The 13,328-nt window shown below is 43.4% G+C and overlaps 1 protein-coding gene across 1 annotated transcript in view; it reads left to right on the top strand.

Moving 5' to 3' along the window:
- Positions 1 to 13,328, top strand: part of LOC308610539 (forkhead-associated domain-containing protein 1-like) — an 88,270-nt gene that overhangs the window by 41,033 nt on the left and 33,909 nt on the right. Inside the window, exons 4-5 of the mRNA XM_081259633.1 lie at positions 4,469 to 4,578; positions 7,663 to 7,899. Coding sequence (XP_081115759.1) covers positions 4,469 to 4,578; positions 7,663 to 7,899 — 347 coding nt within the window. The remainder of the gene's footprint in view (positions 1 to 4,468; positions 4,579 to 7,662; positions 7,900 to 13,328) is intronic.

Genomic DNA, 13,328 nt, shown 5'->3' on the forward strand with positions numbered 1-13,328 from the left:
CCTGAAAGGTGTTAGACCTTGAATGTGCTCACTGAGTTGTGCCAGTCGTGCACAACTATGTAACCCAAATTCCTATCAAGATATAGAACATTACCATCACCCCAGAAAGTTCCCTCATGTCCCTCCCCAGTCAATTCCCAGCCCCAGGCCCCAGAGGCACCCACTCTTCTGAATTCTTTTCCCGCCATGGATTAGATATTCCTGTTCTAGAATCTCAAGTACACAGAACCATGTAGTACATGTTCCTTTGTGGAAGGCTTTTTTCACTCAGCATAGTATTTCTGAGATTCATTCATTTTGTTGTATGCATCATGTTCTGTCTTATGAACATATATACAGGGTTTGGGGTTTTTTTTTTTAATGTGTCCTTTGGACACATGGCACATGGGCTGTTTCTTTTCTTTTTTTCACTCCGCCATTTAAATTTTTCCACTGTAATCACCGGTTTCTCCAGTGCCATGCTGAACTTGGGGCTTCTCTGAAGGCCTTGGATTCCCCCTGGAGAAATGAAGGATGAGTCGTATGGCTTAGAGTCCCTCACATCTACCTGGGCTCTATCTCCTCAGCCTCTCAGCCAGGTCTCATGTTTCCAAACGTTTGCCCTCGTTCCCCTGGCACTCTCGCCATCCTCAGAAAAGGACTTTCATCTTCCCGTGTCATGGGGAGTTCCTTTGTGTCTGGGCCTCTCTACTCCACGCTTTAGAGAAAACTCTGTGCTCCAGTCCTCCATGCTGTCTCTTGACAGAAAACACCTCTTTTTAAGGGTTCCGAGAAAGCTCTTTCCTCTCTTAGCAAAGCTGGGCTCTTCCAATTAAATTGGTTTACTGTTAGACTGTCACCTTGCTTTAGACTTGAAAAATTCTATTTGAAAACCCAAAGCCAAGGATTTATTTACTGCAGATCAGGTCAGGGTTTCTCAATCTTGGCACAGTGACAGGTGGGTCGCATAACTCCTTGTTGAAGGATCTGTCCTGTCCACTGTCGAATGTTTAGCAGCATCCCTGACTCCTACCCACCAGAGATACCAGTAGCAACACCACCACCACCAACCGCCCTAACTGTGGTACTCAAAAATGTCTCCAGACATTGTCAAAAATCAAAACATCATTTTGCCTGGGGGAAAAATCACCCTGTTCTAGTTAATACTCATCCTTCCTTTACCACAAGGCAATAAAACGTCAGCTCCAAGGCCAAATCTTAATGGCAAGAGCTCATGGGAGGTGGGGAAGAATTACTGAGAAAAGAAAATATGTGGAGTGACTTATTAAAATAGCATCTTGATTCATATATATATATATATATTTTTTTCCCAATAATGGGATCATATGAACCTAACATAGGTAACCTTCTTTTTTCTTTTTTTGGCCGTGCCGCTCAGCTTGCAGGATCTTTGTTCCCCAGCCAGGGATGGAACCTGTGCCCCCTGCAGTGGAAGCACAGAATCCTAATCACTGGACTGCCAAGGAATTCCCTACCTGATTTTTAAAATTCAATAATATGTCATAAACATCTTCCCACTTCAATACATTGACTACATAGTGGTTAAAAGCATAGGCTCTGAATCCAACAAACTTAGGTTCACCCCTTGACTCTACCACTTACCAGCTGTGTGTCCTTGAGCAGGTGACTTGACGTCTCTGTGCCTCATATCTCTCACGTATAAAATGGAGATGGGAATAATAATGCCTATCTCACTGGGTTGTTATGAAGACGAAATCGTATCCTGCCTGTAAGTGCTGAGCACAGCGCCTGGTGCATAGCGAACATTCAGTAAATATTAAAATATTTAATATTTTAATATTTAAATTTTAAATTTTACAATCTTAATAATTTAAATATTTTAAATTTTTAATATTTAAATTTTAAATATTAAAATTTAAAAATTAAGTTATTACCTAACTATGATTGTTATTTAACTTTTATTTACAACTTACAATGTCTTAAAGACACAGTTAAGGTGCACACATACTGCCCCTGCTGCAGACTGGTGATTATTGGAGCGCACCAGGACAGCTGGGGGTTGTTAAAATATTAAAGTAACTCCCCTGGCTTTTGGCCAACAGCTCATGCCCGAAAATTCTTAAAGTGCCTGCGTCCCCATATCCGCCGTCCCACCGCCCCAGCCCTCCCGACTCTCCCTGGGGCTTCTCCCCACTGGGACCTCCGAAGGATCCAGCATCTAGAGTTAAGCCGGTTTGGTCATACATGGCCCTTAGGTTCTTTTTGATAAATAACAGTAGCCGGTAAAGAAGTTTGGGGCAGGTGAGGGGTAACTGCTCCCGCACCTCCCTGCCTGGGTGTAAGGAAAGCAAGTCTCAGAGCAAATTCTAGCCCCACAAAGACTTTGAGTAAACACACCTTCCCCAGTAAAGGGACCCCATCGATCAGCCTGTTCTGTAAGTTTGATGAAGTCCCCCCTCCGGCCATCATCTTGCAGGGAAGCGTCCCTCAAGACAGCCACGACAGGTTCACAGAGGCAGCCGGAGTCACCCCTAGAGATGGCATCAGACGCCAGAACTCTAAGCTGAGACTGGACAGGGGCCCAGTTAGGGTCAGACCCCGAGGCCCTCCCTGGGGACACAGGCCAGTCAGTACCTTCCTCCAGTGAGAGCCGATTTCTTGAGGAATATGAAAACAGATGAAATCTTCCTCCTGAAAACTCAGTTTCCAAATTGAGATGCGCATTCAGTGTAAAATTAACCCCAGATTTCAAAGGCTTCACGCCTTGAAGAAAAAGAATATAAAATATCTCCATATTTTTTATAGATTACGTGTTCAAATGATGCTTTTTAATGTATGGGGTTAAATAAAATTGATCATTAAAAATTCCTCTCTTCTTTTTACCTTTTTCACGTGACTACTAGAAAATTGAAAATTGCATTCTGTAGCTCCCATTATTTCTCTATCAGGCACTGCTGCTGTAGTCAGTTAGGACTTCGCTGCTCAGGATCCAAGAGAGTCAGATGGGGGCAGTGAGCTTCAAATAAAAGTTTTCTAATCATGGACCTAGTTGGGGAGGTGGAGGGAGAGAAAATGGGCAGCTGCTGAAGTTCCAGGCCCTTCTGTTCCTCGCGCCCCAGGGAACACTGTGGCCAGGGCTGCTCATTCAACACACAAGGCTGTGCATTCTCTGGGCACCACAGGCCATCAGCTATGTCCACTAGAGGTTCTGGGGTCCACAAAGAGGTTTGAGACCTGGCTGGGGAGCAGGAATCTTTGACTCTAAAATGCATAAATAAAAAAGGCAGAAGCAAAATGAATAGATGATGAATGTCCACAAACATGACAGTGAGTGCTTCATTCATCATTAATGTTAATACTCATTAAAGTTTCATCACCACTGAAAACAATTTGTTCAGCTTCTCACTTCACAGGAAGATAAGAATGTGCAGTGACTGTCCAGAAACCATAGTCACTTGGAAATTTAAAATACGCTGCTTGGGCCCAAGTGGTTTCACAAGTAGAATTATAGAAATCTTGACAAACGTTTCTACACCAATAAAAAGAAATGTATTCAGTGTTGATGTGAGTGAATTGCGAGATGTCTGATGTGATACAGAGTGGGGTCCCCAAACACAATGCCATACTCCCTGAAAGTCATATCAAAAGGCCTTGTAATACTGGGGTAAATAAGAAAAAATATAGGAAAGCTTAAATGGCTGTCAAGTGGATCCTAGTTAAACACGTTTGGCACACTTGTACAATGGACCCCAATGCTACCCTTGAAAAGAACCCAGTACAGCCTCAAATACTGACATGGGAAGATGTTTTTGATATTGTTAGCTGAAAAGTAAGCTGGATAAGAATCTCTGACATGTAAATGCATTTTTGTTTATTGAAAAGATATGGCTGCAATAAAACAAACATAGCTAATGTTTAGGGCTAAATGCTCTACTTGAGGGGCCAGCAAACTTTTCCTGTAAAGAGCCAGATAGTAAATACTGTAGTACTTGTGGGTCACATGGTCTCTGCTGCAACTACTCAGCTCTGCCTTTGTAGCTGGGAAGCAGCCATAAATAATATGTAAATGATCACTGTGGCTATGTTGCAATAAAACTTTATTTACAAACATAGTCAGAATTCCAGATTTGGCCGCAGGGCCATAGTTTGCCAAGCCCTGCTCTATATCATTATTCTATTTAATCTCCAGATAGCCCTTTATAACAGAGACTATCAGGAATCCTGAATTATGTATGTGGAAACGAAGGCTTAGAGAGAGCAAATGATTTGCCCAAGGTCCTCAGCTCTTATGCAGCATAGAAAAAAGTCTGGAAAGAGACACACCACAGTGCATCAGTGCAGTTAACGCTGGGGAAGAGAAATGAGGCAGCTCTTACCCTTTCCAGTCCTCCTGTAATGCTTTCAGTGCATAAGTCTCATGAATGTGAAGGTTAATCTGAAAATATTCTTTAAGACTTTGGGGAAACTCACTGTCTCCTCTGCCTTCTCTGTTGACCTTGTGTGTTAGTGTGGACCAACGCCGCGGAACTGTCGGAACAATCAGTGGCCGAGGAAAGTCCTGGGACAGGGCCCTACAGAGAAATTTTTGTGGACCAGGACCTGTCCCAGCACGATAAGGTGAGGGGTCTTGGGGAAGCACAGAGCTACAGCAGCAAGAGGGACCATGGAGAGATTGCCACTGCCTCTTGTTCTCTGTGTCTCAAGGACTGTCCCTTTTTCCTACTTCCAAGAAACCACCTCTTCCTCCCAAGACATTCAGCCAGGTTTGGCCACTGCTCATTTTATCCCAAATAACATCTACAACTACAAGGTACTGAGCACCTACTGTGTGCTGGGCCATGTCCTGTGCACTTGACATTTATTAGCTCGTTAATCTTCACCATCTTCAAAAAAGATTGCATCACCCTCACTTTGCAGATGAGGAAACTGAATCTCAGAGAGGTTCAGTAATGTGTTCAAGGCTGCCCAGTGCAAGGAGCAGTGTTAGGATTCAAATCGAGGTCTGGTTAGCTTCTCAGCGGGTACTTCTAACTCCCACACAGTAATCACTTGGTCAACCTTCAGTGATGGAACAGCGATGCAAAAACACGTTCCTTGCAGGAGGACGTGAGCCCTGAAGTCAGGGAGGCGTGGGCCGAGAGACTCGTTAAAGAACCAGAGAGGTTTAAAGCAGGGATGCGAGCAGAACAGGTGGATTCAAGCCATCCTGGGAAGGGCCCAGGTCAATTTCTCCCCACTTAGACACAACTCGAAAGTTACTCTAAAAGAAGGAGTCTATAATATCTCGCTTTCCTTCAGGGCCAGGGCCTGCTCCTGCAGCAATTCTCAGAGTTTGTGAGGAGCAGACCTACCTGGGGTTCTTGTCAGACACGGAAATCCAAACCTTCAGAAGGCAGGGGGTTCCAACCCAGGCATCCTGGGACCAGACTCTGAAAAATGTTGCAGAAAGGCGAGAAGCCACACTCAGATTCTGTATTTATCGCTGTGTAACAAGCCATCCCAAAACTTAGCGGCTTCAAACAGCAATTCATTATTCCCCAGAATCTATGGGTTGACCTGGAAGGTTCCTTTGCTCGTGTCCCCTGGCCTCACTCATGCGGCCTCAGTAAGCCTCTGGCTTGGCCAGGCTGGTGGTCGGTTTCCATTGGCCTCCTTCCCACATCTAGGGCCTCAGCCAGGACGCCTGGACTGGTGCGCCCCTTTGTGCATGTGGCTTTTCGTCACAGCACGGTGGTCTCAGGGTTCCCAGGGGGCCAGAGCAGAAGCTGCACAGCCTGTAAGAACTTGCCTGGAGATCATGCAGCATCACTTCCACTCCATTCCGTTGGTTAAAGCTAGTCACGGGGCCAGCCCAGACTAGAGGGTGGGGAAATAGACTGGATGGCAAAACTGCAAAGTATTTGTAGCCATTTTTCAACCTGCCTCAATTTTAACTTGGAAATATAGTGCAACCACTATAATTTTTTCTATTTATAGAAAATTTTTATAAGCCATTTATCATTTTTTCTATTTATAATAGAAATAATTCTTTCTCTTGATAAGTCGTTTATACCCTGACTTGCCAGGACTCCTTCAAGTGACAATAAACAAATTAGCTTGAGGGGGAACATTGATTAGCTCATCTTATTGGAAAATTTAAAGGGCCACTAGCTTCAGGTATGGCTAGATCCAGGAGCTTGAATAATGTCATCAGAACACCTCCCCACTACCAACTTCTCCCCTCTGTTTCCCTCAGTGCCTGGCTTTCTTCATAAGGCTGGCTTTGTGTGTTAGAAAAGACAAACTCAGGCAAACAAGCCTACATGATCCAAAAGAAGGCAAGATCCTCTCCCTCTGTAATCGATGTGTGAAATCTCTGATTGACCAGCTTGGGCCACATGCACATGGGGAGGTGGGACAGGAAGGAGCAGGGCACATGACTGACAGTCCTACCCAGACCAAATGGAAGGAGGAACACTCCCTCCAAGAAGGGCAAGGGGACCCTCAGCAGGAAAGCAGAACCCACAGCTGTCCACTGCCCTCTGCAAACTTCTTATATTCCAGCACTGGCACGGGGCCTGGCACTTAGTTGCTGCCCGATGAATGTTTGTTGCATGAAAAATGAATAAGCACCTGGCTGATCATAACAGGGTGAAACAGGGGAAACTGCCCAGGAGTAGGGAATATGTCTGATGCTCTCTCTTGAAGTTTTGCCACCAACTTTCACAAGGACCCAAAGGAAGGCCCCTGGCAGCAGCTGGCAATGTCAGACAGGCTTTCTCATGAGCGAGACCCTGTCCTTCCCCAGGTCACGGAGCTAGCAGGTCGTGAGGCTGACTGCACGGCTCTCCTGGGAATGAGCTGGCCCAGAAATTGCCCGTTTACCTCCTCCCGTGACTGCTTTGGAAAAGGCCTCTGGGGAATTTCTTCTTCTTCTTCTTCTTCAGTTTTTCTGACATTTTATTGATAACGTCTGGTGAGAAGTTTGGGGGATTTTTTTTTTCCTTTTTTGGAAAACCTAACCAATTCTTTGGCTGCAGAGCTTTATCACTGGAGAGATGGAGGACAGGGTTAATTATACCTGTGGGTACAGTCTACCAGCAATTTTGTTTTTCCAGCCAAAAGTTTACATGAGCCCATGCAAATAAATCAGTATTCCTGTCTCATTTACTTTCCAGATTGAGTTACCTGGAAAAAATTCATACATGAATAGCCAAAAGAGGCAGGAAATATTAGAAGAGAGGAAAGGGAAAACAAATAGTTCAGAATGTTTTAAGTTAAAACAAATAACCCTCATTATAGGCAGAATGTGGTCAAACAGAATGTTGTTTTCCTAACTACCTTTCCTAGGTCCCCGGTGTGCTAGGCTGAATATTATAAATGAAAACACTCTAAGTAAACTTTCTAGCAACAAAAGTTCCCAAGTGGGATGGTTGTTCTTAATATGAAAGTCTAATTCTCGGGGAAAGGAAAGTTTCCGTACCTGTGAGGTATAGACATCCATTACAGGAGTCTATATACAATTACCTCATTTTAACCCAATTCTTGTCTCTATGAGATTTTCCAAGTGACAGAGATAGCCTTGAAAGTCTGCTTTTTCCCTCCCTGCCTGCCCTCACCTTCCCAAAGAATGATACCATATTTTTCCTGTCTTTCTTTAAATGGGCTCAGCCTTACACCCAGACCCACACCTAGTAAATTTCCCATCTGGCCTCCACCCAGGATGAAATAATTCTGCTGCTGGGAAAAGAAGTCAGCCGTCTCTCCGATTTTGAACTTGAATCTAAATACAAAGACACCGTGATAGCAAGCCTGCAGAACCAAGTGGCCAACCTGAGGCAGAAGCTGTTGGAAACAGCTGCCTCCAGGCAGAAGGAGAGGGTGATCCCGCCCAAGTTTCAGGTTCTGCATGAAGAGGACGATGCCCAACAGAGAGAGATCCAGAGCTTGAAAAACCAGGTAGGGCTCAGAGACAAGTGGGTCGGGGCCTTGGGTCACAGCACAGGGTGACAGCTCTCAGGTAGAGCCTGGAGGGAGCCACCCGGGTAGTTAGAAATGGGCAGTGAGCACAGCATGGTGAGGAGTACAGTTCCAGGGAGTGCAGGGTTGGCAAGTTTCTAGCCTTGTAAGAACAATATTAGATTTCATTAAGTGCCTACCATGTTCAGGCCCCGGTGCAGATGCTTTGGGTGCATTAGCTTATTTATTTATTTATTTATTTATTTATTTTATTTTATTTATTTATTTATTTATGGCTGCATTGGGTCTTCGTTGCTGTGCACGGGCTTTCTCTAGTTGCAGTGAGCAGGGTCTACTCTTCACTGTGGTGCATGGGCTTCTCATTGCAGTGGCTTCTCTTGCTGCAGACCATGGGCTCTAGGCACGTGGGCTTCAGTAGTTGCAGCATGAGGGCTTCAGTAGCTGTGGCTCGCGGACTCTAGAGTGCAGGCTCAGTAGTTGTGGCCCACGGGCATAATTTCTCCACAGCATGTGGGATCTTCCTGGACCAGGGCTCGAACTCCTGTCCCCTGCATTGGCAGGCGGTCTTAACCACTGCACCATGAGGGAAGTCCCCTCATTAGCTAGTTAAACCTCAGTCTTCTGGCAGATGCCATTCTACAGATGAGGAGACTGAGGCACGCTCAGAGATGCCCAGGAGCTTGTTACAGCTTGCACAGCAAGTGAGAGGCAGTGATGTGATTTGGGCTCAGCTCTGCCACCTTGTACACCTCATGCTTTCACACCCACTTTGCATTTCCACCCAACTCCTGTCGCTTCAGTGACCACTTCTCACACCCACCCGGACCCAGCCAGAAAGAGCTGGAGGTGGGGAGGAGGAACCCCACAGTGTTCCAAACACTGAGGCCTTTATCAAACCCTGAAGGCAGCTGCTGGTTCATTTATAGGGAATTTCACCAAAAATTCTCCACCCAGAATGTCTGGATTTACCAGTCAACTTCCTTCCTCCTGAAACTAAATCCAAAAGAAAAAAAAATTTTTTTAAGTTTTAAAGAACTACTTTAAAATTGGCCACTGATCTTGTACATAAATTATATCTCAACAAAGTTGATAAAAAAGCAATTGGTCATTGATGAATTTTGGCCTCAGTGCATAATTCTGCTTAAAACCGTAGTCAGGTTTGGTTCAACATGGCGGAGTAGAAGGACATGCTCTCACTCCCTCTTTCGAGAACACTGGAATCACAACTAACTGCTGAACAATCAGCGACAGGAAGACACTGGAACTCACCAAAAAAGATACCCCACATGCAAAGACAAAGGAGAAGGCGCAATGAGACAGTAGGAGGGGCGCAATCCCAATAAAATCAAATCCCATCACTGCTGGGTGGGTGACTCACAAACTGGAGAACACTTATACCACAGAAGTCCACCCACTGGAGTGAAGGTTCTGAGCCCCTCGTCGGGCTTCCCAACCTGGGGGTCCAGCAATGGGAGGAGGAATTCCTAGAGACTCAGACTTTGAAGGCTAGTGGGATTTGATTGCAGGACTTTGGCAGGACTGGGGGAAAGAGCGATTCCACTCTTGGAGGGCACACACAAAGTAGTGTGTGCATTGGGACCCAGGGGAAGGAGCAGTGACCCCCCTAGGAGACTGAACCAGATCTACCTGCTAGTGTTGGTGGGTGTCCTGCAGAGGCAGGGGACAGCTGTGGCTCACCAAGGGACAAGGGCACTGGCAGCAGAAGTTCTGGGAAGTATTCCTTGGCATGAGCCCTCCCAGAGTCTGCCATTAGCTCCACCAAAGAGCCTGGGTAGGCTCCAGTGTTGGGTCACTTCAGGCCAAACAACTAACAGGGAGGGAACCCAGACCCACCCATCAGCAGACAAGCAGATTAAAGTTTTACTGAGCTCTGCCTACCAATGCCACAGCCAGCTCTACCCACCACCAGTCCCTCCTATCAGGAAACTTCCACAAGCCTCTTAGCCTCATCCACCAGAGGGCAGACAGCAGCAACAAGAAGAACTACAATCCTGCAGCTTGTGGAACAAAAACAATATTCACAGAAAGACAGAAAAGATGAAAAGGCAGAGGGCTATGTAACAGATGAAGGAACAAGGTAAAACCCCAGAAAACAACTAAATGAAATGGAGATAGGCAACCTTCCAGAAAAAGAATTCAGAATAATGATAGTGAAGATGATCCTGGACGTCAGAAAAAGAATGGAGGCAAAGATCGAGAAGATGCAAGAAATGTTTAACAAAGATCTAGAAGAATTCAAGAACAAACAAACAGAGATGAACAATACAATAACTGAAAAAAAACCACACACTAGAAGGAATCAATAGAATAACTGAGGCAAAAGAACGGATAAGTGACCTGGAAGACAGAATGGTGGAATTCACTGCTGCGGAACAGAATAAAGAAAAAAGAATGAAAAGAAATGAAGACAGCTTAAGAGACCTCTGGGACAACATTAAACACAATAACGTTCACATTATACGGGTCCCAGAAGGAGAAGAGAGAGAGAAAGGACCCGAGAAGATATTGAAGAGATTATAGTCAAAAACTTCCCTAACATCGGAAAGGAAATAGCCACCCAAGTCCAGGAAGCACAGAGAGTCCCATACAGGGGAAACCCAAGGAGAAACACACCGAGACACATAGTAATCAACTTGGCAAAAATTAAAGAAAAATTATTGACAGCAGCAAGGGAAAAATGACAAATAACATACAAGGGAACTCCCAGAAGGTTAACAGCTGATTTCTCAGCAGAAACTCTACAAGCCAGAAGGGAGTGGCATGATATACTTAAGTGATGAAAGGGAAGAACCTACAACCAAGATTACTCTACCCAGCAAGGATCTCATTGAGATTCGATGGAGAAATCAAAAGCTTGACAGACAAGCAAAAGCTAAGAGAATTCAGCACCACCAAACCAGCTCTACAACAAATGTTAAAGGAACTTCTCTAAGTGGGAAACACAAGAGAAGAAAAGGACCTACAAAAACAAACCCAAAACAATTAAGAAAATGGTCATAGAAACATACATATCGATAATTACCTTAAACGTGAATGGATCAAATGCTCCAACCAAAAGACACAGGGTTGCTGAAAGGATACAAAAACAAGACCCATCTATATGCTGTCTCCAGGCGACCCACTTCAGACCTAGGGACACATACAGACTGAAAGTGAGGGGATGGAAAAAGATATTCCATGCAAATGGAAATCAAAGGAAAGCTGGAGTAGCAATACTCATATCAGGTAAAATACACTTTAAAATAAAGAATGTTACAAGAGACAAGGAAGGACACTACGTAATGATCAAGGGATCAATCCAAGAGGAAGATATAACAATTATAAATATATATGCACCCAACATAGGAACACCTCAATACAAAAGGCAATCGCTAACGGCTCTAAAAGAGGAAATCAACAGTAACACAATAATAGTGGGGGACTTGAACACCTCACTTACACCAATGGACAGATCATCCAAAGAGAAAATTAATAAGGAAACACAAGCTTTAAATGACACAATAGACCAGATAGATTTAATTGATATTTGTAGGACATTCCATACTAAAACAGCAGATTACACTTTCTTCTCAAGTGCGCACGGAACATTTTCCAGGATAGATCACGTTTTGGGTCACAGATCAAGCCTCAGGAAATTTAAGAAAATTAAAATCATATCAAGCATCTTTTCTGACCACAACGCTATGAGATTAGAAATGAATTACAGGGAAAAAACCGTAAAAAACAGAAACACATAGAGGCTAAACAGTACGTTACTAAATAACGAAGAGATCACTGAAGAAATCAAAGAGGAAATCAAAAAATACCTAGAGACAAATGACAATGAAAACACGATGATCCAAAACCTATGGGATGCAGCAAAAGCATCCCATAGTTCTAAGAGGGAAGTTCATAGCTATACAGGCCTACCTCAAGAAACAAGAAAATTCTCAAATAAACAATCTAAACAAACGTTACACCTAAAGGAACTAGAGAAAGAAGAACAAACAAACCCCAAAGTGATCAGAAGGAAAGAAATCATAAAGATCAGAGCAGAAATAAATGAAATAGAAACAAAGAAAACAATAGCAAAGATCAATAAAACTAAAAGCTGGTTCTTTGAGAAGTTAAACAAAATTGATAAACCATTAGCCAGACTCATCAAGAAAAAGAGGGAGAGGACTCAAATCAATAAAATTAGAAAGGAAAAAGAAGTTACAACAGACACCGCAGAAATACAAAGCATCCTAAGAGACAACTACAAGCAACTCTATGCCAATAAAATGGACAACCTGGAAGACATGAACAAATTCTTAGAAAGTTATAACCTTTCAAGTCTGAACCAGGAAGAAATAGAAAATATGAACAGACCAATCACAAGTAATGAAATTGAAACTGTGATTAAAAATCTTCCAACAAACAGAAGTCCAGGACCAGAAGGCTTCACAGGTGAATGCTATCAAACATTTAGAGACGAGCTAACACCCATCTTTCTCAAACTCTTCCAAAAAATTGCAGAGGAAGGAACACTCCCAAACTCATTCTCTGAGGCCACCATCACCCTGATACCAAAACCAGACAAAGATACTACAAAAACAGAAAATTACAGACCAATATCACTGATGAATATAGATGCAAAAATCCTCAACAAAATACTAGCAAACAGAATCCAACAACACATTAAAAGGATCATACACCATGATCAAGTGGGATTTATCCCAAAGAGGCAAGGATTCTTCAATATATGCAAATCAATCAATGTGATACACCATATTAACAAATTGAAAAAGAAAAACCATATGATCATCTCAATGGATGCAGAAAAAGCTTTTGACAAAATTCAGCTCTGATTTATGATAAAAACTCTCCAGAAAGTGGGCATAGAGGGAACCTACTTCACCATAGTAAAGGCCATATATGACAAAGCCACAGCAAACATCATTCTCAATGGTGAAAAACTGAAAGCATTTCCTCTAAGATCAGGAACAAGACAAGGATGTCCACTCTCACTACTATTCTTCAACATAGTTTTGGAAGTCCTAGCCACAGCAATCAGTGAAGAAAAAGCAATAAAAGGAATCCAAATTGAAAAAGAAGAAGTAAAACTGTCACTGTTTGCAGATGACAGGATACTCTACAGAGAGAATCCTAAAGATGCCACCAGATATCTACGAGAGCTAATCAATGAACTTGGTAAAGTTGCAGGACACAAAATGAATGCACAGAAATCTCTTGCATTCCTATACACTAATGATGAAAAATCTGAAAGAGAAATTAAGGAAACACTCTCATGTACCACTGCAACCAAAAAATACAATACCTAGGAATAAACCTACCTAGGGAGACAAAGACCTGTATGCAGAAAACTGTAAGACACTGATGAAAGCAATTAAAGATGATAGCAACAG

This window comes from Mesoplodon bidens, assembly GCF_964165515.1.
Source record: "Mesoplodon bidens genome assembly, contig: HAP1_SCAFFOLD_452, whole genome shotgun sequence".
Lineage (NCBI taxonomy): Eukaryota > Metazoa > Chordata > Mammalia > Artiodactyla > Ziphiidae > Mesoplodon > Mesoplodon bidens.